Genomic DNA, 23846 nt, shown 5'->3' with positions numbered 1-23846 from the left:
GACAAGATTTCGTAAAATTTTATTATTAACCAATTCTTTCTTGTTTAACACAACACAGTCTCCAAGGGATATCAATCACATAAAAAAGCTCAATTGTTCATACACTATTATTATTTTACCTGGGATTTTTTTTTTTTTTTATATTTTATTCACCGCCTCTCTATTGGGCCAAAAGGCAAAAGCCTTGACAAACAAAAAAACAAAAAAAGATAGTAGAAAGTAGAGAAACTAGAAAAAGTGAAGACAACAATATCTATGTAGGAAAAAATGATGTCATGTCACCCCCACATTCACGTTCACATATTCAGAAAGCTCCAAACTTTCTAAGTTTACAGAACAAAATGCCGTGTTACGTGGGCCCCTCTTACTTTTTTTTTTTTTTTTGAAGCAGGCCCTCTTACTTTACTACAGTACTACACGACATGTGATATTCAAAGCCAATGCTCTCTCTCTCTTTCTCTCTCTCACTCTATTTTACAAACCAAACTACCCCATCATCTTCTTTACTCTCTCTCCCACAGCTCATCACACACAGACTGGTAGTGTAAAGAAGCTGCACACACACTGTAACACAATAACACACACATAACAAAGCTTCTTTCTTTCTTTCTTCTTTGTACTTTTTGTGGGGTTTTGATTGTTGAGGTAATGGAGGATGGTGATTGGGTTATGGTGCGGCCACCTACAGAGAGGGACCTGTGGAATCCGAGTTTAGTGGATACTGAGAGTTCTAAGCCTTTGAAGCTTACGTTTTCAGGGCCAGCAAAGCATTGGACCGATGCAATTCCCATTGGGAATGGCCGCCTTGGAGCCATGGTGTGGGGTGGTGTCAAAGAAGAAACTCTCCAGCTTAATGGTAAACAATCAAACCAATGCCACATAATTCTCTTGTGTTTCTATGAACTGTTAGTTGAATTTTGATACCAATGTATAAGAAATGAGGAGAAAATTGTTGGGATTTCATTTGTTTGATTGTTGGGAAAAGAAAGAAATGAAAAGAGAATTCTGGGTCTTGAAGAAGAAACTCAAATTAGGAAAGAAATTGATTAGGGGCTCGAGTGGAACATTTTGTTGTTTGCTTTGTGCTTTTGTTGATTAGTGAATGAGATTTTAGTTTTTGGTTTGGTGCGTAGTAAGATTTAATATTTAGTTATTTATAATATTTTTGTTCTGTACTTTTTTCTGAATAACAAAATGAACTGCTTGGAATGATTTCAGTGATGACATCTATACTTTTCTTTTTCTTCTTCATTATTTTGAAGATCCAAGGTTTGACATTTTGACTTGTTCATGTTATTACCTTTCTAATCCACTAACCAGTGGATATGATACAATCATTTGACACCAAAGAGGCTTGAAATGCTTTGGAGTGATCAGATTTGAAATTAAAGATTTGTTCTTGCTTTAACCAAGATCTTGGTGCCCTCAACTTAGTCTCTGAGATTGAATTTTTGTGGAATGGTATTTGTCATATTTGATAAGTTTATATGTATGATCTGTCGAGTAACTCTGTCTTTGGTTGCTCAGATTCCTTAGGCAAAGAGGGGGGGAGTAAAAATTTTCTGCTTGTTAAGGTTTCTAAATTACAAAAACTGCTGGTTCATTTTTCTTTTAATTGGCTTTAGACAATAAATGGTCTGGAAATCTAGACGGAGATTTCTTTTCTTTTTCATATATTTTAGTGGAAACCAAATGGAGCAAAGTGAGGTAGAATGATTTGCATCTATATTAATGGCTATTTCAATTCTTATGTAGAGGACACGCTTTGGACTGGGAATCCAGGGAACTATACCAACCCAAATGCTCCAGAGGCATTAACACAGGTCAGAAAACTAGTCGATAATGGTCAGTATGTTGAAGCCACTGCAGCAGCAGTCAAGTTGTCAGGAGCTCCTTCTGATGTATGTAACTTAATTACATTTGTTGCTTTCTGTTTCTTCATCATTTATGTTGTTCAATTGATATGAAACAAAACATATTTTGACTTGATTAACTTTTGGAGTTGTCTGGCCTATTCTATTTTGTAAAACAAGCCATGCAATTCATTATGAACCTTTGTGTTGCTAGTCAGTAGTGGGTATGCAATCTGTCCAACCAAAGAAAAACCTTTTTTGTAATTGAGGTTTCTATCCTGCCCAAATGGGTGGTGAAAGGCTGAAAGCTGAAACATACTCAATTGCTGAAAATGAAAGTTTGGGACTCCCTGGGTGCTAGGCATTTCTTGCTTGCCTAATGCATTTGGCTTTTACTAATCATACAGTGCCTCATGCTGGAGAATTAAACCCTGGCAAACCGTGTAGTTAACTTTAACCAAACTAATGTGCCTTACCTCTTGATGTTGGCCTTAGATATGTTATGTGATACGTTATCTAAAAATATTAGTTATTCTGCACAACTTGTTAGCCTGTGTGGGGGCAAGATTTCTATTACCAATGATACTTGAGAAGATGAGCTTCTCCATGTTACTAAAAACTTAAACTTAATTATTGGATTTACGTCCTAATTGTTATATTTTGATGATGAAGGTTTACCAACTTCTTGGGGACATCAAGCTTGAATTTGATGAATCACATCTTAAGTATGCTGAAGAAACATACCACAGAGAGCTGGACTTGGATACTGCAACAGTAAGGGTAAAATATTCTGTGGCTGGTGTAGAATTTTTGAGGGAGCATTTTGTATCTAAACCAGATCAAGTGATTGTGGCAAAGATTTCTACAAGCAAATCAGGATCGCTGTCATTTACAGTGTCTTTAGACAGCAAGATGCATCATAATTCACATGTGCATGGCAAAAATCAGATAATAATGGAAGGAAGTTGTCCTGGTAAAAGAATCCCCCCTAAAGCGAATGCAAATGACAATCCTAAAGGAATTCAGTTTTCTTCAGTTCTTGATTTACAGATTAGTGACAGCAAGGGGGTGATACAGGTTTTGGAAGACAATAAGTTGAGGGTGGAAGGTTCAGATTGGGCTGTATTACTTCTGGTGGCTTCATCTTCATTCGATGGGCCATTTACTAAGCCTTCAGATTCTAAGAAGGATCCTACTTCAGAGTCTCTCAATAAATTAGAGTCAATAAAAAATTTGTCATACTCTCAACTTTATGCACATCATTTGGATGACTATCAGAATCTTTTCCATCGTGTCTCATTGCAGCTTTCAAAAAGCTCCAAGAGCCTTTTAGGAAATAACCTTTTGAAGATGGAGAAAGTTGTGTCCTTGGTAACTAATTCAGATTTCAAGGAGAGTGAAGATGAGAAAATTTCAACTTCAGAGAGGGTGAAAAATTTTCAAACTGATGAAGATCCTTCCTTGGTAGAGCTTTTATTTCAGTATGGTCGATATCTTCTTATTTCTTGTTCACGGCCTGGAACTCAGGTGGCAAACCTGCAGGGTATATGGAACAAGGATATTGAGCCTGCATGGGAGTATGTATTCATCTGCGTGTGTGTGTGCGCATGTGCTTCCCCCTTCCCCAAGTCATACTGTATTAATTTTCCAAAAGTATAGAACATTAGGCTTTGTAACGAACATAGGCAAGAATAAAAAATATTGTGATAAAAGTGTATCTTCCTAGAATATTGTCCGTCTTTCCTCCTCCCCTTCCTTCTTCCTTCTTTTTTTTTTTTTTTTTTTTTTTAATAAATTATATGGACATGTTTATATGGACGGAAATTAAACACATGCCATGGCTAGCTGCACCTTCTCAGTGATAGCTCATAAACATATAATGTGATAAAATTTTCAATTCTTGTGGCTATTTGCTTGATTTGTACAATTACTTATTTGACTCCTTTCTTTTCTGTTCAGCGGTGCTCCTCACTTGAACATAAATCTTCAAATGAACTATTGGCCTTCCCTTCCTTGTAACCTTAGTGAGTGCCAGGAACCTTTGTTTGATTACATTTCCTCTCTGTCAGTCAATGGGAGTAAAACTGCAAAAGTAAGATTAATCACCTTTCTAGTGTACAGTACTTTTGAATTGTTTTTTTTTTTTTTTGTATCAACATTTATTTTTATGCCAACTTTTATCGGATGACATTCACCTTAATTTGAACCAATATTGTTCTATCAAAAACCATTATATAAAGATTCATGGATGCTGTGACATTTTGAGTTGGAGTATTGAGCCTTTAGGTAAATTATTGAAACAGTATGAGAGCCTTGGATTACCCTGAAGAAGGAAGGGACTGTTTATTTTCTGATGCAATTTGGTTTTATTATTCTTTGTATCATGTTAATATGATTGTGGTGGTGCACATTCATGAATGAAGCATCAATTAGCGTTGTTAAAAACGCGCTTTAAGCACTTAAGCTCAAAGCTCGAAGCCCCAAGGCTCTAGCGCTTTTTGCCTCAAAAGCTAAGCTCATTCAAAGAAGCACGCTTTAGGCGCGCTTTTTTGCGCTTTTTCAAAAAGCTCAAAGTGCGCTTTTTGGAGCTTTTTTATATTAAAAAAAAAAAAAAACCAAAACTGAATTAAAGCTATAGGATCTTGACATTATTAATATAAACCATTGATTTTGTATATTTTTAGTGTAAATTACTTATCAAAAATAAATATTTTGAGTATAACTTGTCCTAAAACCCAACCTACAACCTCCCAGATCTTCTCTATTTTTATTTTTTCTCCTTGAAATAGTAACCCACCTAGCTCCTTGGTACCAATTACCATGTTGCAATGTCCTCATATTCTTAGCTCATTCATGAGAAAAAAAAAAAAAAAAGTATGATATAATATATGTGGTAATTGTTTAGTTACTTTAGTGGTTGATTTTGAACATAGCAAACTAATTCTTCTAGAGTTATAGTCATTAAGTGATTAAATTATTAGCTAATATTACTAATTAGTCATAGGGCATTATAGATATAGGAGATTTAAGAAAGGATATTACATGGAAGTACTGATATCTAGCTTATCCAAAAAAATAAAATGACTTGACTTGCAATTTTTGTGTTAAAATTGCAAAAGTTCAATTTATATGATAATTTGATTGTTGCATTTCTCATTAATAATAATTTTTAAATTTTTTTTGAATTATTTTTTAAAAATGTGCACTTCACTTCAATCAGGCGCGCGCTTGTGCTTTGCGCTTTGCGCCTAGGCTCCAAGAGGCCTTTGCGCATAAGTGCACCCCTTGCTTTTACTAACACTGGCATCAATATCTTAAAACCAGCATGATCTCTGTAGCAATCTAGACCCTTGATGACCTCCATGTTAACCAAGACAGTTGATTTTTCTATCTTTCTCTTTTTGCTGAATGAGTTTCTATCTTTTCTACCTGCTCTAAGTGTGTCTTTGCTTATATAGTCGCTGAATATTACAGGTGAATTATGAAGCAAGCGGTTGGGTTGTCCATCAAGTGTCTGACATATGGGCAAAAACATCACCAGATCGAGGTGAGGCTGTGTGGGCTTTGTGGCCAATGGGAGGAGCATGGCTTTGTACCCATCTCTGGGAACATTATACGTACAAAATGGACAAAGTAAGCTCCTAATTTATCCATCAATTGTTTATGGCTAAAGGAGTGAAGTTTGTCCATTATTAGAGGGACATCATACAGCTTTCACACACAGCTTTTGAATTAACAAAGGCCATGCAAGTCTTGTGGCATTTGAAATATTGTAGAAACAAACATGTCTAGAACTTTTAAAGTGAAATCTTCCCACTTAGCAAAGTCCTTCAGTAATCAATTATAACATTTTTGGATGATCCTTCTACGGTTTTTGTTTGACTGGATGGCAGTATTACCATGTCATCACTCATCCCCATTATACTTCTTAGATTTTATTGATTGTTGTAATTTTTCTTGATGCTGTAGGCTATAGCCATCTAAAGTACACAGCTTGTGTACTAAGTGTCTATTTGGGAACAGCTTATCTAGCTTTTTGCTGAAAGTATGCTAAAGTATACTTGTACCTTGAAATTTTTTGAAAAAGTGAGAAAAAGCGGGAAAAAGTGAGGTTTTAAAAAGCTGTACGTAAAAGTTAAAAGCTAATGCTAAAAGCTATTCCCAAACACACTCTAAGTGTCATTCTGTTTGATTCAATAAAATTTTCTTTACTTAATAAAATAAATTGCAAATATTTTGAAGGGTTTGAGTGGATTGGAAATGTTGCCGAACTGGAATAGAATGTCTGTATAGCCTTGGAATCTTCTGTTATTGTACTCTAATCATTGGAAACTAGAACTGGTGCTCCTTTTTATAAAGGAAAATCACACTTTCAGAAAATAATTTCTGTAGAGATGGTATGGATTACAAGGGAAGTAGAGACTAATTCAACTCTCAATTCATAAGAGTCAGGATAAGAGGTACAGCATATAAATTGCTGTTGTTGCCTAGTTGAAGATGGTTGACTTAATATCTATTGTTCTAAGGTAGGCTAATTAAAAAAAGCGGAATCAAAAAGCCTTGAGATATTGATACAATTCAAATGTCCTTTCTACCTATACTTATATATGACTTTTTCTCTATGTTGGTTGTAATATCTGACACAAAATATCTAGTCTAAATATGATTGCTAATGTTTTCTGCTTAATTAGGATTTTCTAAAAAATAAGGCATATCCTTTGTTGGAAGGATGTGCATCCTTTCTGTTGGATTGGTTGATTGAAGGCCCTGGAGGCTATCTGGAAACCAACCCATCAACTTCTCCAGAGCACATGTTTATTGCTCCAGGTGGTAAGCCTGCCAGTGTGAGCTACTCATCAACCATGGACATCTCAATCATAAAAGAAGTTTTTTCTGCAATTGTTTCTGCTGCTGAGGTGAAGCTCTTATGTGCTGGCCAAATCTGTCCTAATATTTTATCTTTGTAAACTCTATTTACTAATTATTTCTGACAAACAGGTTTTAGGTAAAACTGAGGATGATCTCATTAAAAAAGTTCTTGCGGCTCAACCTAGGCTATTACCAACAAAAATTGCTAGAGATGGTTCCATTATGGAATGGGTACTCATCTTGAATTTAATTTCTCAAATTATTTTGGAAGGTGTTATATGCTAGTATGTCTTATTCTATGCTCTGGAATGTCTGAATTCTTTATGGGCTAACAAATTGCCTTTATTTTACTGTAGGCACAAGATTTTCAGGACCCAGATCCACATCATAGACACGTCTCACACCTTTTTGGCCTCTTTCCAGGGCATACAATCACTGTTGTGAAAACTCCAGAGTTATGTAAAGCTGCTGATAATACTCTCTATAAAAGAGGTTTGTATGTGATAATTGACCATTTAGATGTCAAATTCAAGTTGTTATGACTTTTGGTGGTGGAAGCTCTGATTTTAGTTTGTTGGAATTTGAGGTCAGTGGAAGCAGATTCACACAATTAAAAATATGAAGATATACACAAGACAATAATATTTGACTTGCTTTGGCCACCTCCATGCCTAATCCATGGACAACGCCAACCAAAATCCATTATTAGTGATATAAATTACAAACACACTCAACCAAATCTCACAAATAAAAATCATAGATTCTCACAACAAAAATACACTCAAAACCCATCATGATTCACGAACACAAACTGACCAAAATTCCAATATACCCAACACTAAATCTCAAATACCAAAACACAACTTAACACTCTCAAGAGCCCAAAACAACGTTGCTCACTCACTCAAACAATAGCCTAACTCTCTACTTCACTTCAAAGAAACCCACTAGTGTTTTTCTAACCCCTTTGGTGAAACCAAGGGGGGAGGGGAAAAAAAAAAAGGAAAGGGAGGAGGGGAGAGGAGAGGGAAGGGAAAATAAACAAAATAAATTTTCCTTTCAAGTATTTGGCTTGTAAGGAGGAAAGAGAAAGAAAAATAGCCTATTGGCGGGTCCCACTCTCTATTCTCTCCCTTTCCTCTCAATTTGGGAGGAAAATGAATCCCCTTATCCTTTCTTCCAACCCAATTCACCTCAACCAAATGATGGATATCCGTTCCTTGCTCTGATTCTCTCATCGTCTTTCTTTTCATTCCCTCTCCCCTCAAACCAAAGTTGGTATAAGAGTCTTCTCATATGCCCAGATTGAAGAATCTCTTGCACCAACACAAAACTCTTAATAAGATTGCCTATATATATAAAGCTCCAATTCCTGTTTCATGGTGAACAAGAAATATAATATTACTTCTTTAACAAGGAGTATACCTTCTTTTGGCATTAAGAAAACCTAGAATAAGTAAAAATAGGAAAATAAAAAACAAGAGCAGGTCTTTCCATTGCAAAGTTGGAAAATAAAAATAAATAGCAAGTTATAACAAGCTATGTTGATAGCAGTATGTAAATTTCTAACTGCAAAGATATTTTTGATAAATGCAATACAACAGACACATGCTGAAATATAATAGGACTACAGCAATGGTCAACTAATTGTGACAAGCCAGCATAGGCCAATTAGTGTAAACCGATTGTCCTTAGTAAAAGATCACTTCTCTCAGGAGTTCATTTTATCAGTTAGCCAAATTGTAATTTTTTTTATGTACTTTAATTTGTTATATATTTGTATGTGAATTTTCAAGGTTTTTGAACTTCACTAAGTATAATATTCCTTGAATAATAATCTCATAGTAGCATTGTTTATATTCTCATAATATGAAACAGGAGAGGACGGTCCAGGATGGTCAACTACATGGAAAACTGCATTATGGGCTCGTCTTCACAATAGCGAGCATGCATATAGGATGGTTAAGCATTTATTTAACTTGGTAGACCCAGATCATGAAAGTGACTACGAAGGAGGACTATATAGTAACTTGTTCACTGCACACCCACCTTTCCAGATTGATGCCAACTTTGCGTAAGCCACACTAACATGTTTGATTATGATCATTTAATCCAAGGAAAAACAAGGTTATCTGTGACCAATTCCATCTCTAACTGATAATTTCTTTCATTAATGTTATGGGACTTTTACTTATCAATTCAGATTCAGATGCAGTAAATTTTCTAATCAAGGAACTGTCAAAAACATTCACTTATCGGGACATGAGGCTTTTCAACCAGTATCTTTGCAGATTACTTATGCATCTCTTAATTGTGAACTAATAAGCAAGAATCTTAAATTTGAGCATGTGTAATTTCCAATCTGTACGTACATATTATTTAATGTGGCCCTACCGCCAATTTAAATAAATGACAGGATCATTTACTAAAACTTTTAACCCGTTAAACAGACTGTTTAATAAACAGTCTCATTGTGAAGAAACTTCAATTTTGGAGTTGAACAGGATATTCAAGTCAAAGTTATGTGCCTGAGTAATTATGTACTCAAGGCAAATAAGGCTTGAAGCCTAAAATTTAAGTATGTTTTTCACCTTGCACATGCATCTGAATTCTGAATCTGATACCAACTATTAAAAATCATCATAATGGTAATTGGTGGTTTATCATTTAATTTTTTTTTTTAGTGATACCCTTATATGCACTTGATATTTATGCCAAGAAAACTAAAAGCTTCCTTGCTAGTAAGAATACTATTTATGATTGACAATTCTGTAATTTTGGTGTTAGCTTTTCGGCAGCAGTAGCAGAAATGCTTGTCCAGAGCACCATAAAGGATCTATACTTACTTCCTGCTCTTCCCCGCGATAAATGGGCGAATGGTTGCGTAAAAGGATTGAAGGCGCGTGGTGGGGTGACAGTCAACATCTGCTGGCAGGAAGGAGATCTTCACGAAGTTGGCCTTTGGTCGAAGGACCAGAATTCTCTTCAAAGATTACATTATAGAGGAACTACAATCAAGGCAAGTATATCATCCAGCAGGGTTTACACATTCAATAGGCAATTAAAATGCGTGAAGACATACTCACTCTGAGAAGCAAGAGGCTTTTTCTTTTTCTTTTTAAGATCAAATTGATGTCATTATAGCATTGATTTTATAGCTCAACAAGTCTACAGATTAATTCCTTTGTATTTCTTTTTCAGTCTTTGTCATTCATTTTTTTGGTCTGAATCGTTGTGAGTTGTTTTAGTTTGATTGATAGAAGTGAGAGAATCTTTGTTGTTGATGATAACAATTTCGTGCGGAATTATACAAGCATCTGATTATAAGCATTACTTAATTATTGGCTCTCTCTCTCTCTCTCTCTCTCTCTCTCTCTCTCTGATTAGCATGCTTATGCAAAACATGCTATTTTGCATGTATTAATCTGCATATAAGGATATAAATATTGCAAAATTTAGTTACTTAGATTGGGTGATTTCAATTCAATCCTAACTATTTTTTACAAGTTTGCATTAAAATCTTGGATTTTTAAACATTGTTTCAATTCGTTCCTTAATAAAATCATTGTTATCTGAAATAACCAAAAATCAAAGAAATTGCACATTTTGATGCCCATCACAAGATTACTAGGTGGTTTAAAAAAATAAAAATAAAAAACTCACAAAATGATTACATTTTCATTAAACTGTATTATTTGTTATGAGTTTTTAAACTTCATTTTAGGGTATCGAAATTCCAACCCTTAACTGTGTATAATTCTCCCATGTATAGTGAGGAGCCTCATTCAGATGAAAGAAAAGAAAAATTGGCTGAGTTAGGTGGTCCTGCAGTGAAATTTAAAGCATACAAATGGAAGGTCCAAGTGGATTTATACCTTCATCAATAACCAGCTACTTGTTTATATGCCAATTAATGTAAGTTGTGTACAATTAAGTTGTGTATAGTGATTAATAATAATAATAAATTAAACACTAAAAAAAAACCTACTTTTTTTTAAGAGTATCTCCATCAGCATGTGCAAAAAATTTTCCATTTTGAACATCTAAAACCTACTTTTTTCTGTTTTACACTCCTATTTTTACAAAACACCCACATCAATTTGTCTATCATACACATTTATTCAAATAAAATATTCATTTCTTTAACACTATCATCTCCCTCACAGACCCAACACAATCCACACAGCCACCATCTCCCTCACAGACACCAAAATCCACACAAGCCGATCACACTAGAATCCCAAAGAAAACTAGTAAAAAAAAAGAGAAACAAACCTAGTAAAAAAAACCAAAAAACCCCAAAGAACAACCAAAAACCAGCTCCACAATCACCGATACCACCAACCCACAACCACAATCCTACCACGGCAGCCTCAAGCTCAACCAAAAATGGATCAAAACCCATGAGATTCTAGGATTTCTTCTTATTCTTCTTCTTCTACTACTACTATTGCTCCTTATAATATGACACCGTCTTCATCTTCTAAGTCTTCGTCTTCATCTACGTGGTGGTTGAATATCTGCTCCTCAGCACTCAAAACAAAGCCTCAGGTTTCTTCGTCGAAGAACTTTGTTCGTGTTGTAGGCAAGAGACTCGTCCGGCAACTCGACTTGCTTGACCTCATTCTCATCAACGATGGTGGCGATTGGCAGAAGCTAGAGGAAGAAAGATTGATGAGATGAGAGAAAGAGAGAGCTATGCACTTGAGAGAGTCTGATGAAATGAGAAAAAGAGAGGGAGGTGAGAGTCAAGTACAGAGAGGAGAGAGAAAAAAATTATTAAGATATTATATGCACATGCTACAAGAACCGTGCATATATGTACAGTTGCTATTCATTTGCAAGACCGTTGTGTATATTTAAACATTTTTACAAAGACTGATGTGGGTGTTTTTTGGGTTAAAATGTGCAAAATTGAGCATTTTTTGTATTTTGCATATTTTTGCAACCACTGATGTGGTTGCTAATAAACAGTGATGCATTTCCATGCCAAATTTTGGTAAGAAACAGATCAAGAGAGAGACCATGTAGGAGGACTAAATAGTAACCTGCTCACCGCGCACCCCTTTCCAGATTGATGCCAACTTTTGGTAAGCCACGCTAACATGCTTATCCACGATCACTTTCATCCAAAAAAAGAGATTATCTAACATCCAATCCATTCCATCCCTGACTGTGATAAGTTCTTTCGTTGAAGTTAAGGGTGTACATGATGCAGTTTAGTGCGTTTTATAGTATATGATAATTTTTAAAACTTATAGTTTAATTTGAAGCTAACCAAAACTATAAAAAAATTATGTAATTTATTTCTTTAATAAAAGTAACTTGCTTGGCGTAGGGAGAATGAGCCCGATCTAATGCTTACAATGATTTCCACCATACAGTGTTCCACATCCATTCTCCAACTAGCACAAAGATTTTTCTTTTCTTCTTCTTTTTTTTAGCATTTTGCATTTTGCATGTTATAGGTGCAAATGAAACCTCACCAAACACTAACTACCCACAAAGTCATCAAGCTATTCAAATCACACTAACTACCATCAGGTGTTCTATAAAAATGTCATTTTGACACATCAAAATGCTACTTTATTAATTTTAACACACCATTTTATAATACACCATACATCACATGTTCTATTTTTCAATTCTATACGTTAAAATAAGATAAATGATATGTCCACAACATTTTTACAACAAATTTTAAGTGGCAAGTTGTTACTTATTGTTGTTGTTGAGATAAAAAATGTAATCTTAGTGTTAAGTTCAAATTTGAACCAATAACAATTAACCACCTATGATTTATTGTAAAAATGTTGTGAAAATATTGTGGACATAACATTTCTCTTAAAATAATATATACAACACATTAAAATAATATTTACAAAATCTCATAAAATAAAATAAAATAATATTTACAACTCATCAAACACAATCTAGGAAAATCACTATCACAACCACCACATAGCTACCAACAACCAATAGCCACGACCACACAACCACTACGTCCTCCACAACCCAAAACACAATTCAAAACAAACCCATAGCCCACGAACATCAAATCGGAAGCCCCACCACCACCACCACAACCACAAACCCCGACAAAAAGTGAGCTTTTGGCCATGGCCATGGGTTAGAGACAAGAACCAAAAAAAAAAAGGAGAAAACAAAATATAGAAGTAAAGAGATGGCGACCACCTCAATAGTGGTGCAGGCCTTGAAGCTTTCAGCCATAAAGCTTTCAACCATCAATCAGAACTCACAGGCTAGTCCACCAAAACCCAACCATCGCGACCCATCCATCAGAACCCACAGCCTAACCCACCTAAATCCACCTACAGTCTAACCCACCCACCACCAATCTGCCTATCTGAACCCACCCACCACCGTCGAAACCGAACCCAACCAACCCCATCTAAACCCACACATCACCATCTAAACCCACCCATTACCGAACTCACCCATCAAATGGCATCAAAAACAAAAAAACAAAAACAAAAACCACTTCAAGAGAAAGGTCGGTGGCAAAGTGAGGCATCGACTTGGTGAGGCTGAAAGGAAGAGAGGAAAAGTAGTGAGGGTGAAAGAAGAAAAGATGCGAGGTTGAGAAAGTGGAGGATCTTTTTTGAGAAAAAGAGAGGAAGAGATCTGACAGAGAGATCAGAGATGAGAGATGAAAGAGAAAAGGGAATAAAAAAAACCATAAAAAATTTACAATTCTTGTCTGTATGCTCTCAAATTTGAGACTATACTATTTACTTTTGCCAAATATTTTGGCATTTAGAACACCTGATGTGAGTGATTTTTGGTGTTTGGTGTATCAAATGCCAAATATTTGACATTTGACACACTTGATGGGAATACTCTAAAGGTGCAAATGAAACCTCACCAAACATTAACTACCCGCAAAGTCATCAAGCTATTCAAACCACAATGAACTCTCCCTTGCTTGCCTGAGGAACTTTAGAAACACCTCCTAGAGAATACGGTGATGCCAATTTACAAATAGGTGAGCATCTCAATTAGTGCCATCTATTGAGCTAATTAGCTACCCAGATCTAGAGGGAAAAATAACCTCATAAATAACTCATGAAAATTGTTAATATGCATTTTTAGTCTTATTTTACAGTAACATAGACATTTGTATCATACCTGCACTTTTTTTTTTTTTTTTTTTGCTAAACTTCAATGTCATTCAAACGAAAAAGAAGAAACTATAGCATGGGAGTCTACCACACAAGCAGAGAGGATAACCTCAAGTAGATTCTCCTTGTTAAAACACAAAGGAAAAGTAGAATTTAAAGCTATTTTTGCAGCATTATGTGCTGCAAAATTACAAGACCTACGGGCCCAAACAAAAGAGCAACTAAGAAAAACTGATGCAGAGTTTAGGATATTAACAATAACATTGCTGATGGTCCAATTAGGCACAGAAGGATTGTCAAACAGTGAATCCATACACAACTTGGAATCGCTCTCGATGATTACTTGTTTCCACCCTTCAATAGAGGCTAGGTTGATTGCCCATTGGATTGCACTTGCTTCCGCTTGGATGGGGGTGTAGCTATGGTGAGGTTTAGCCTAAACTTTGATCACCTCGCCAAGGGATTTCCTTGCTACTACTGCTAAAGCAGTTCTTGATGGTCCAGTTGCAGCATCCACATTTAGCTTGATGAACCCAGTCAAGGGTGGCTTCCAAACCTGGGACGAAGGTGCGTAGTGAGCTTTGTTGGCTGCTTGGATTACAGTACAGAACTCTATGATTCTGCTTTGAATTCGCAAGCAGGCTTCATGGATGTTAACTTTCTCGCCTTGGAAAACAACTCTGTTTCTTAAATTCCAAATTCCATCTACCACAAAGGTCATAGCTGAAGAAACATACCAGCTTTCTACGTCTGAGGTGGTGGTGAAAGGAGGGTGTGCAATGATGAGCTTGATTACGTCACCACTACTTTGTACATTCTGAGAATCAGTTCTGAAACCCCAGCAAGACTTGAACCAAACAGCTCTGGCGATTGGACAAGTGAAAAACAAGTGGCAGATGGACTTAGCCTCATTGTCGCACAAAGCACAGGAGGAGTTAATTGTTTCAAACCTTTGGTTCAAGATGTCTTTGGTTGGTAAAGAGTTTGTCGCCATCCTCCATATTAAAGTTCTGATTCTTTCCGTGGTTTTGATTTTCCATAAGCCTTTCCATTGAGCCTCGTTCAAAGGGGTGGTAATACTAAAATTGTGGTTGGCTTTGTAAACTGACTTCACAGAGAAAGCTCCCTTAGCATCTGGAATCCATATCAGTTTATCTAGTCTGCGCCTTTGTGGAATAGGGAGAGCTAGAATTGCTTGTGCCGAGGCTGGCTCAAAGATTTCATTGATTAACCCAACTTTCCAGTGATTAGTGGCGTTGTCAAAGGGCATGGAAACCATCATAGGACAATTTGTATACACAGCCTGTTGAGGTTTGGGACTGAAGTTCTGAAGCCATGGAACCCAAGGGTCTCGCCAAACATCAATGGTAGTTCCATCTCCAATTAGGTAGCACGCCCCCTTAATGATCAGATTTTTTTCACCCTCAATGGCCCTCCAAACCGATGAAGCTTTTGAAGGGGGGTCATCATGTAACCAACTATGCCGAACTTTGTACTTAGCTCTTAGAATGGACATACATAAACTATCCCTCTTTGAAGCTATCATCCATGCTAATTTAGCTAGTAGAACATCATTGAACTCCTTTGCCTTTCTAAATCCCAAGCCACCTTTGCAAGTTGGCTTGCATAAGTTATCCCAGGCTGTTAGAGCTAGGTAAGGGCCATTTTAGGATTTTGGTTTCCACCAAAATCTACGGGATAAGGCATCCAGCTTATCACAAACACCTGAGGGGATTTTGAAGGAGGACATGACATAGTTTGGAATGGCTTGTGCAACAGACTTTATAAGGGTGGTTCTCCCTGCCCTCGATAGCGTTCCGCTTCTTCAACCTATGAGCTTGGATTCAAGCCTGTCTACCAAGTATTTGAAATCCTTGGATGGGGATTTGGAAAGGAAGAAGGGTGTACCTAGGTAGACAGCATCATGCTTAAGCTTTTTCATCTCAAGGATGTGCTTGATGGATCTTTGGGATGGTAAGGGCGTGTGTTTTGAGAAAAAAACTCCAGATTTTGCCTTATTCAAGCTTTGGCCAGACCACTTGCAATATTTGTCTATACACTCCATAATGGTTCTAGCATTCCTCCTGGTGGTTTTAGAAAACAAGACAAAATTGTCTGCATACATGACATGCGTGATTGCCAGGGCATTAATACTTGCTTTTACACCATCCAGGTTCTTGATGGCAAGCTGATGGTCAATAATTCTAGATAGAATCTCCTGGTTGATAATGAAAAGGTAGGGGGAGAGGGGGTCACCCTGTCTTAACCCTCTTATTGGCTTGAATTGAGTTGATTTTCCACCATTCACCAACACTTCGAAAGAAACCGAGGAAACACACGCCAGAATCCAGCTAACAAACATATCACAGAACCCAAACTTTGATAAAACCGATTTGAGAAAATCCCAGTTGACCTTGTCATAAGCCTTTTGGAGATCAAGATTGATAGCCATCTGCCCTGTTTTAATCTTCCTAGTTTTGAAACTATGGATTAGCTCATGAACAATCACTTGATTCTCTGTAATCCATCTATCCGGTATGAACGCAGATTGGGTTGGAGAGATTAACTTAGGCAGAAGGGGTCTGATCCTAGAGACTAGAATCTTGGAAATAACCTTGTAAACCACATTACATAAACTAATGGGACGATAATTATTGAAGGTTAAAGGAGCTGTTACCTTTGGAATGAGGACAATAAGAGAACTGTTAATCTCCTTAGGCATGGAACCACATCTGAAGAAAGAAATGACAGCTTGGGTAAGGTTCTCTCCCACAATAGGCCAATAAGTTTTGTAGAAAGCCACTGGAAAGCCGTCTGGACCAGGGGCTTTGAGGTCTTGCATCATGAACAGAATGGCTCTGATGTCCTCAGGGGTAGGGATGGCACATAACCTCTCATTATCCTCTTCTGATATAGAAGGATGAATGAGACCCTCAAGATGATCCGGGAAATCCACTTCTTCTTCCGAGAAGAGCTCCTTGAATTTGTCAAGGAAAAAATGTTTGATATTTCTAGAACCATTGATCCAAGTCCCATCATCGGCCTTGATAGCATCAATATTGTTATGTCTCCTCCGGATAATGGTTGACAGGTGAAAGAAAGAAGAGTTTTTATCTCCTGCCTTGAGCCAGAGCTCCCTTGACTTTTGTCTCCAAAGACTTTCACTACGAACAAGCCACTCAGATAATTCAGTTTCAAGATTGGCCTCAATTCTACCCATATACTCAGAAGGATTCGAACCTTGGACATCCATGATTTTTTGTAGCAGGTCATTGATTCTTGATTGACAATGCCCAAAGAACTCCTTGTTCCAACTACGTAAAGCTTTCCGAGTTGCCTCATGTTTCTTACATAGCTTGGTAAACTCAGATCCTCTTACGTTCTTCGACCAAGCATTCTCAACAACCGAATAGCAATTTGGGTCTCTGATCCAAGCTGTAATGAAACGGAAAGGTCTATGGGCAAAGGAGTCCGACGGGCATGTGTCAAGCAGGAGAAGGGTATGGTCTGAATTAACTGCACCTAGGTGGGTGATGTTTGCATTTGGGAATGCTAACCTCCAAGAAATGCTTGCAATCCCCTGTCTAATCTCCGCTTCACTGCTGCACTCCCCCATTTGCCTTTTGCCCAGGTGAATTTATTGCCTGATGACCCTAAATCAATAGCTCTGAACTCAAACATCAGGTCTTTTAGATGATTCATAGCGGATGAGCTACCCCTGCTGCCACCGGCCCTTTCATCCTAATGTAAGGTGTAGTTGAAATCACCCATACATATCCATGGGCATGAAAAGGATTCTAGTAGAGCTGAAAGGTTTCCCCAAGCTTTGGCCTTCTTTGCTGGGTAGGTTGGACCGTAAAACCCAACTAACACCCATTTGCACAAATTGTCAGATACCTGAACAGCAATCAAATTCTTATTGTACTCCAACACTTCCACAATATCATTATCTCACCACATCATACAAAGACCCCCTGCGGATCCTTTTGCTTCTATGACTTGCCTAAACCTGAACCCCAGAGAGTTCATCACAAACTCCATACGCTCATCAGATGCTTTCGTCTCACAAAGAAAAACAAAATTGGGCACAGAGCCTCTTATTTGAGCCTTTAAGGCTCGGACTGTCGAGGCGTTGCAGATGCCTCGACAATTCCAGCTTAGGGCCCTCATGGTGAAAGTGGGGGCATGATAAGGCCCGCCTCCTCAGCCGTTTGATCAGAGAGAGAGTTTGAATCATTACCATGATAGGTAGCACTGGAACTTTGGTAGCGTAGACTATTGCGTGCTCTAGCCTTCAACGGTACACCTTGGAATTTCAAGGTATGGGTTTGTTTAGAGGATTCACAAGCTTGCTTTACTTTCTTGGTGAAGATTAGAAGTTCATCATTGGAGGTTTTCCTTTTTTGGGATGGTGTTTGGGTTGTGGGGCTGAGGTTAATATTTTGTGGGTTAGACTCCTCGGTAAGGTTTGGTTGCTATGAGGAAGGAGGGTGCAAAACTACTGAGTCAGAGCTAATAATAGGCTTAAGTGTGTTTAAGGTATCAGAGTTTTTGGGTGGAGAAGCTTGGGCTGGGAGTAAGTGGGCTGAAAGGTCTACGAGGTTTTGAGTGGGCCCAAGGTTAGCAGCTATCATACCTGCACTTAAGGCAAGTTATAGTATATGAAAAATTATCTTATGAGACGATCTTATAATACATTATTACATCTACCTTATGAATTAAGGATATCGTTCACCTAAAAATTACTTTGATAGATCAAAGACAGAAATATAGTCACATAGTCATTTCATTATTCTTAAATTTTTGTATTTCAAATCATTAGGTTGTGTGTTTTGAGGCAATTTCTCCAGTATATTCACGGACCTCAATTCTAGCTTGATGACTTTATTATTCATTATCCTCTCTCTCTGTCTCTCTCTCTCTCTCTCTCTCTCTCTCTCTCTCTCTCTCTCATGAGGGCATTCATTTTATAGCTTATTTGTAAAATTAAAGGGTAAGGTTGTGGGTTCAAAATCTATTGGGTGAGTGTGTTAACTTACCAATAAAAAAAAAATTGATTTTATAACTCAATGAGTGTATGAATGAATTTCTTTGTAATTGTTTATGTCTCTCTCGATCATCATAAAACTTTCAAATAAAAACATTGGAAAACATAAAATAAAAGGATGCTGTGAAATTGTAGCCGTATCTTTACTAAATAAAATCTGATTAAGTACATTACATAAAATTATAGGAACAAAAACATATCCCAAACTCCAACATCACAATCCATGTATATTGCATATTTCACTAGATGCTCACATAGATTATGATATGAGCTAAAGCATAATCTTCATTGAAAAGTCCAACATCAACTTCATTAAAAAAATCCTCTATTTTCATTGCGTCTCTGATGTAGAAATAATAGCTTAATACTGCATTGGACCTGTAAAGGTAATTTTTTTCAAAATAACAAAACTAGTTTGATGAAAATGACTTGTCTTGATTGCCAAAAATCACTTGAATGAGTAATGCCAGAGATCTAATCAACCAGGTTGTATAAGTGGTCCAATTAAATAACTAGATTGATTTAGGTATTGATTCAATGGATTAGAGATCTAATCAACCAGGTTGGTCTGAGTTTAATAATTATGTTCTCACTTATTTGCAATCCTATAGGAATCATGGTATTTTGGTATCATATACTAAATTTGCATGTATTAGTTCTTTTGGATTTTATCTCAAAGGCACATAACAAAGTTCACTCAAAAGTTATAGGATAGCACAAAGAATGCTTGCTAATCCAAGCATAATTTAGTTTAATCCAAATTTTTTATTTTTTGTTTGGAAACAAACACACTCACACATGTAGCGAATTACTAGTGACATAGAACAAGCAACACAAAGAGTGCCATTATTGGCTATCACTTGAATCACTAATGGTGTTTGGTTAGAAAAAATAAAAATCAAAACTTTTTTTTGTTGAAGATTCAATCATATTAAATCCTCCAATTACCTACCATCTTTAGCCATATTTCTGACAGATTTCATTTACTTGATTGAGTAATGCTAGAGATACAAATTTTTTTACAAATTGCTGATATGATGAGTGGTTATTGGTAAATGAAAAAAGATTAATATTAGAGATACAAATTTTTTTATAAACTGCTAATGTAATAAGTGATTATTGGAAATTGAAAAAGTGATGTTAATGGTAGATAAGGATGGTCAAATCCAATGGGTAATGGATACCGACCCCGACCCTACCCGAAATATTTAGATAATACCCAATACATCATGGGTAAAGATGAATCGGGTTGGATTTAGGTAAATATCCATTTATTCGGGTCGAGTACGAGTATAACTTTAACATGCATTATATGGGCCTATGTCCTTCCGGGAAAAAAATAATAATAATAATAAAAAGAATGAAAGCCAAAGAAAGAGAAGAAGAAATTAGAGAATATTGCAATATGAGCATCAGTATCTAGGCTAGTATAACTCAAAGTATGCTATATTTTAGCATCAAAGCACAAAAAACATGTGTTACCCGAACTTCTAATTGTAAATTTTTTTACAATCTTGCTATAGTACCGTCTTACTTTTATGATGCTATTGTAGCTTATTGTATAATATAAAATTAATTTTTTCTCTTTCTCCCATTCAACTCTTCATCTCCCACTCTCTATCTTTGTCATATTTTCCCTGATTCTCTCTCCTTCAGTCCTCAATACTCACTCCTTCTCTAACATCTATCTCTCTCTTGTTCAAAGCTTTGCCACCGAAGCCGGGTTGGGTCGTTTTCCATAGAGTTCATCGTGAGGCATGTGGGTCGTGGTGTTGAGATCGATGTAAGATGGCGGAGATTGGCGTGGTCACAGCATGGCAAGATTAGGTGGGCCGTGGTAGAGGTGGGTGGATTCCGATGGGGTTTGGGTTGGATTTGGATTCTAATGGGGTTGTTTGAATTTTTACTATGGATTTTTGTCTTTTGGGTTCAGATGGGTTGGATTTTGGATTCCGATGGGTTGGATTTTGGAAACTGATGGGGTTTAGGTTGGATTTGTATTGGTTGGTTTGTGTTGGCGTGGTGGGCAGTGGTGGTGGCATAGTGGTGATTGGGTTGTTTTTGCTATAGGTTTGCTAGGTTTTTGGTGGGGTTTTTCTTTTCTTCTCTTTTTTTTTAATTTTTTTTTTAAATTTGGGTTTTTGGTTCTGGTGGGATTTTGGTGGGCAATGGGCAGTGATGGCGTGGTGGCCAGTGGTGGTGGTGATTGAGTTGTTTTTGCTATGGATTTGCTAGGTTTTTGGTGGTTTTTTTTTTTTTTAATTTTTTATAATTTGGGTTTTTGGTTCCAATGGGATTTTGGTGAGCAGTTGTGGTGGCATGGTGGTGATTGGCTTGATTTTGCTATGGGTTTGCTGGGTTTTTTTTTTTTTTTTTTAATTTGGGTTTTTGGTTCCAATGGGATTTTGGAAGGCAGTAGGCAGTGGTGGCGTGGTAGGTTTGGTTGTTGAGAGAGTGACAAAGAGGTAGGGACAGAAATTAGAGAAAGGAGAGATAGATAATTTGTTATTATTTTAATATGTTGCATTGTAAAATAAAAGTCGTAATGTTGAGTGCATTGTAAAATGGTATGGTATAATAGATAAAGTAGTTTTTAAAATGGTAAAATGGAATAGTTTAAAGATACTGGATGCTAATTCTCTAAAAAACAAAATGCTATAAATTACCTTCAAAATGAACAACAAAGATATGGCATTCTCGTCCTAAACCCAAACGGGCCAATGAGATTGACAGTTGACATAAATGACACCTTAGTTTAAACCCAACTGGTAGAGCACTAGCATTAGGTTTAACACACCAAACATAAAAAATCTCCTTCATGAGGTGCGTGTGTCAAATGCTAAATAAATTTGGTATTTGCTAAAGTAAGAGCATAAGCATTGGGGAATGCTAATGCCAAATCTAAGGGAAATTTGGAATTTTAAGCCCCAAAACCATCTACATTGGGGAATGCTAACCAGCAATATTGCAAATTTTTTTGCAATACTACTACAGTGCAATTCTAAACATAGAATTGCACTGTAGCAAGTATTGTAAAAAATGAATAATATTTTATCTGACTCTCTCTCCTCTGTCTCTCATCTCTCGTCTTTGTCTCTCATCTCTATCTCTCCATCGCTGAACCCAAAAACCATATCACAGCGAAATAGCCACCCAACACCATATCATGCCAACCCAAAAACCGAAACAGTCACCCCCAACCCAGCACCACAGAGCATAGCCAACCCAGCACCATATCACGCCGTCGAGCACGGCGACACCATATCACGAATTTACGATCCATAGATCACAACCATCAAGCACGACGAAACCCATATCACGAATTTGCGATCCACAACCCACGATCCATAACCGGAGCAGTGCCAGTACGAGCTCGTCATGGAGCGAATGAAGTTTTGGGTTTTATTGAAGCCGAGTTGTGAAATTTAGGATTTTTTGTTTTTGGGTTTTGTTGATTGATGCGTTTTTAGTTGATCTATGAAGTTTTGGGTGTTTGAGTTGATGGTTATTGTTGGACTATTTCACCACCTCGCCGGAAATGAAGGCTCCAGCAGAAGTTACAGATGGAAGAGAGCTGAAAATGAGAGAGAGAAGAGAGATGAGAGAGAAAAGATATAATTTTGAGATATATTATTTTATTAGAGGAAAATAGAAGTTTGGGATGTGGAGGTATTGTGAAATAGTATGGTATAATGATAAAGTGGCTTTTTAGAATTGTAAAATAGAGTAGCATTGGAATTTTCCAATGCTAATGCTCTAAGAGCAATCACACTAATCCTTGCATAATACAAAAAGTAGTAAATTTTACACATTTTTCTTCAAAAACACCCCACGTTAGAGCATCCAGATTAGACAATGGATAATAGAAAAAGAGGCTGATTTTACACATTTTACCCAAAAAAAACCCACATCTGTAGGTGTATAAGTTTGCATATATCTACAAGTGTTACAGTAACCGTGCATATATGCACGGTTACTATAGCTTTCTATACATTATTTAAATATTATCTTATGTATTATAAAAACCTGTTTCACTCTTTTTTTCTCTTTCCTCTAACCTGAGCAACGCCAATGCCTTTTCAATACTCTCTCCTTGTTTCATTCTTGACCTCTTCCTCTCATCTTCTCTCTTCGTTCCACCTCTCTCAACCCTTACTCTTGCTCATTCTCTTCACCACAAGAAAGAATGTGATCGGTTGGGGGGGGGGGGGGTGTTTGCAACCCAGTGAGGAGGGTGGATCAGCTTGAAGTTATCTCCATTGACAAATTTTGGGGCAAATTTATCCAAAAATGTATGAATTTTTCTCATTGAGATTTTAGGGTTTTGTTTTCTTTAGTTTAGAGCAAAATTCTTGGGAGTTTTTCTAAACTAATTGTTTAGGGTTTACTGTTAATTAAAAAACCATGTATATTGAAGATTGTTTTACTCTAAGATTTTGAGTTCCAAAGATTGTTTTACTCTAAGATTTCGAGTTCCAGGAACTCAATAACGTGAGCCTATAACTCAAGTGAGGGCATGAAAGTGTTAATTTTGAGACTCATTAGGATTTTGTTTGTAGTGTTATGACTCTGTCTTGTTGTACTATGAGATATGCTATAAATATTTGTGTATTTTTTATTTGAAATTTCTCTTTCTTCCATGAAAATTGGGGACTATGCAAACTTTCTCTCTCTTTCTTTACCATTAGGAACAAAAAAAGTATGAATAAAATAAGAATTAAAATGAATAAAAAAATAATATTAAAAAAAAATAGAAAATGTGACGTAGAATCTGTTAAAATTGATAAAATAATTTTTTTATAAAAATAAAACAAATTTTTGATGTGTCAAAATAACATATTTTTTAAAATATCTTATACTAAGAGCATTAGCATTCGAAGATGCAAAAAAAAAAAAAAAAAAAACATATTTTGCATTCTCAAATGTTACTTTATC

General features: G+C 36.5%; 1 protein-coding gene across 1 annotated transcript; it reads left to right on the top strand.

Moving 5' to 3' along the window:
* Window positions 1–436: 436 nt before the first annotated feature.
* On the top strand, window positions 437–10060 carry LOC126705801 (alpha-L-fucosidase 2-like). The gene is made up of 10 exons (XM_050405012.1): window positions 437–856; window positions 1756–1901; window positions 2526–3430; window positions 3813–3945; window positions 5328–5486; window positions 6545–6769; window positions 6852–6953; window positions 7079–7214; window positions 8601–8796; window positions 9510–10060. The coding sequence occupies exons 1-10, from the start codon at window positions 649–651 to the stop codon at window positions 9811–9813; spliced, it is 2514 nt and encodes an 837-aa protein (XP_050260969.1). The 5' UTR covers window positions 437–648; the 3' UTR covers window positions 9814–10060.
* Window positions 10061–23846: the final 13786 nt, after the last annotated feature.

The sequence above is a fragment of the Quercus robur genome, chromosome 11 (genome assembly GCF_932294415.1).
Source record: "Quercus robur chromosome 11, dhQueRobu3.1, whole genome shotgun sequence".
In the NCBI taxonomy this organism is placed as follows: domain Eukaryota; kingdom Viridiplantae; phylum Streptophyta; class Magnoliopsida; order Fagales; family Fagaceae; genus Quercus; species Quercus robur.
Note: the sequence above shows the minus strand (reverse complement) of the source record. Positions and strands in the feature narration are given on the sequence as shown.

Bases quoted from the DNA above. Each gene is read 5' to 3' on its own strand.
- LOC126705801 (XM_050405012.1), top strand. From the start codon at position 649: ATGGAGGATGGTGATTGGGTTATGGTGCGGCCACCTACAGAGAGGGAC. The intron at 857-1,755 runs GTAAACAATCAA...ATTCTTATGTAG, and splicing joins AGAAACTCTCCAGCTTAATG to AGGACACGCTTTGGACTGGG. The intron at 8,797-9,509 runs GTAAGCCACACT...TTTTGGTGTTAG, and splicing joins CAGATTGATGCCAACTTTGC to CTTTTCGGCAGCAGTAGCAG.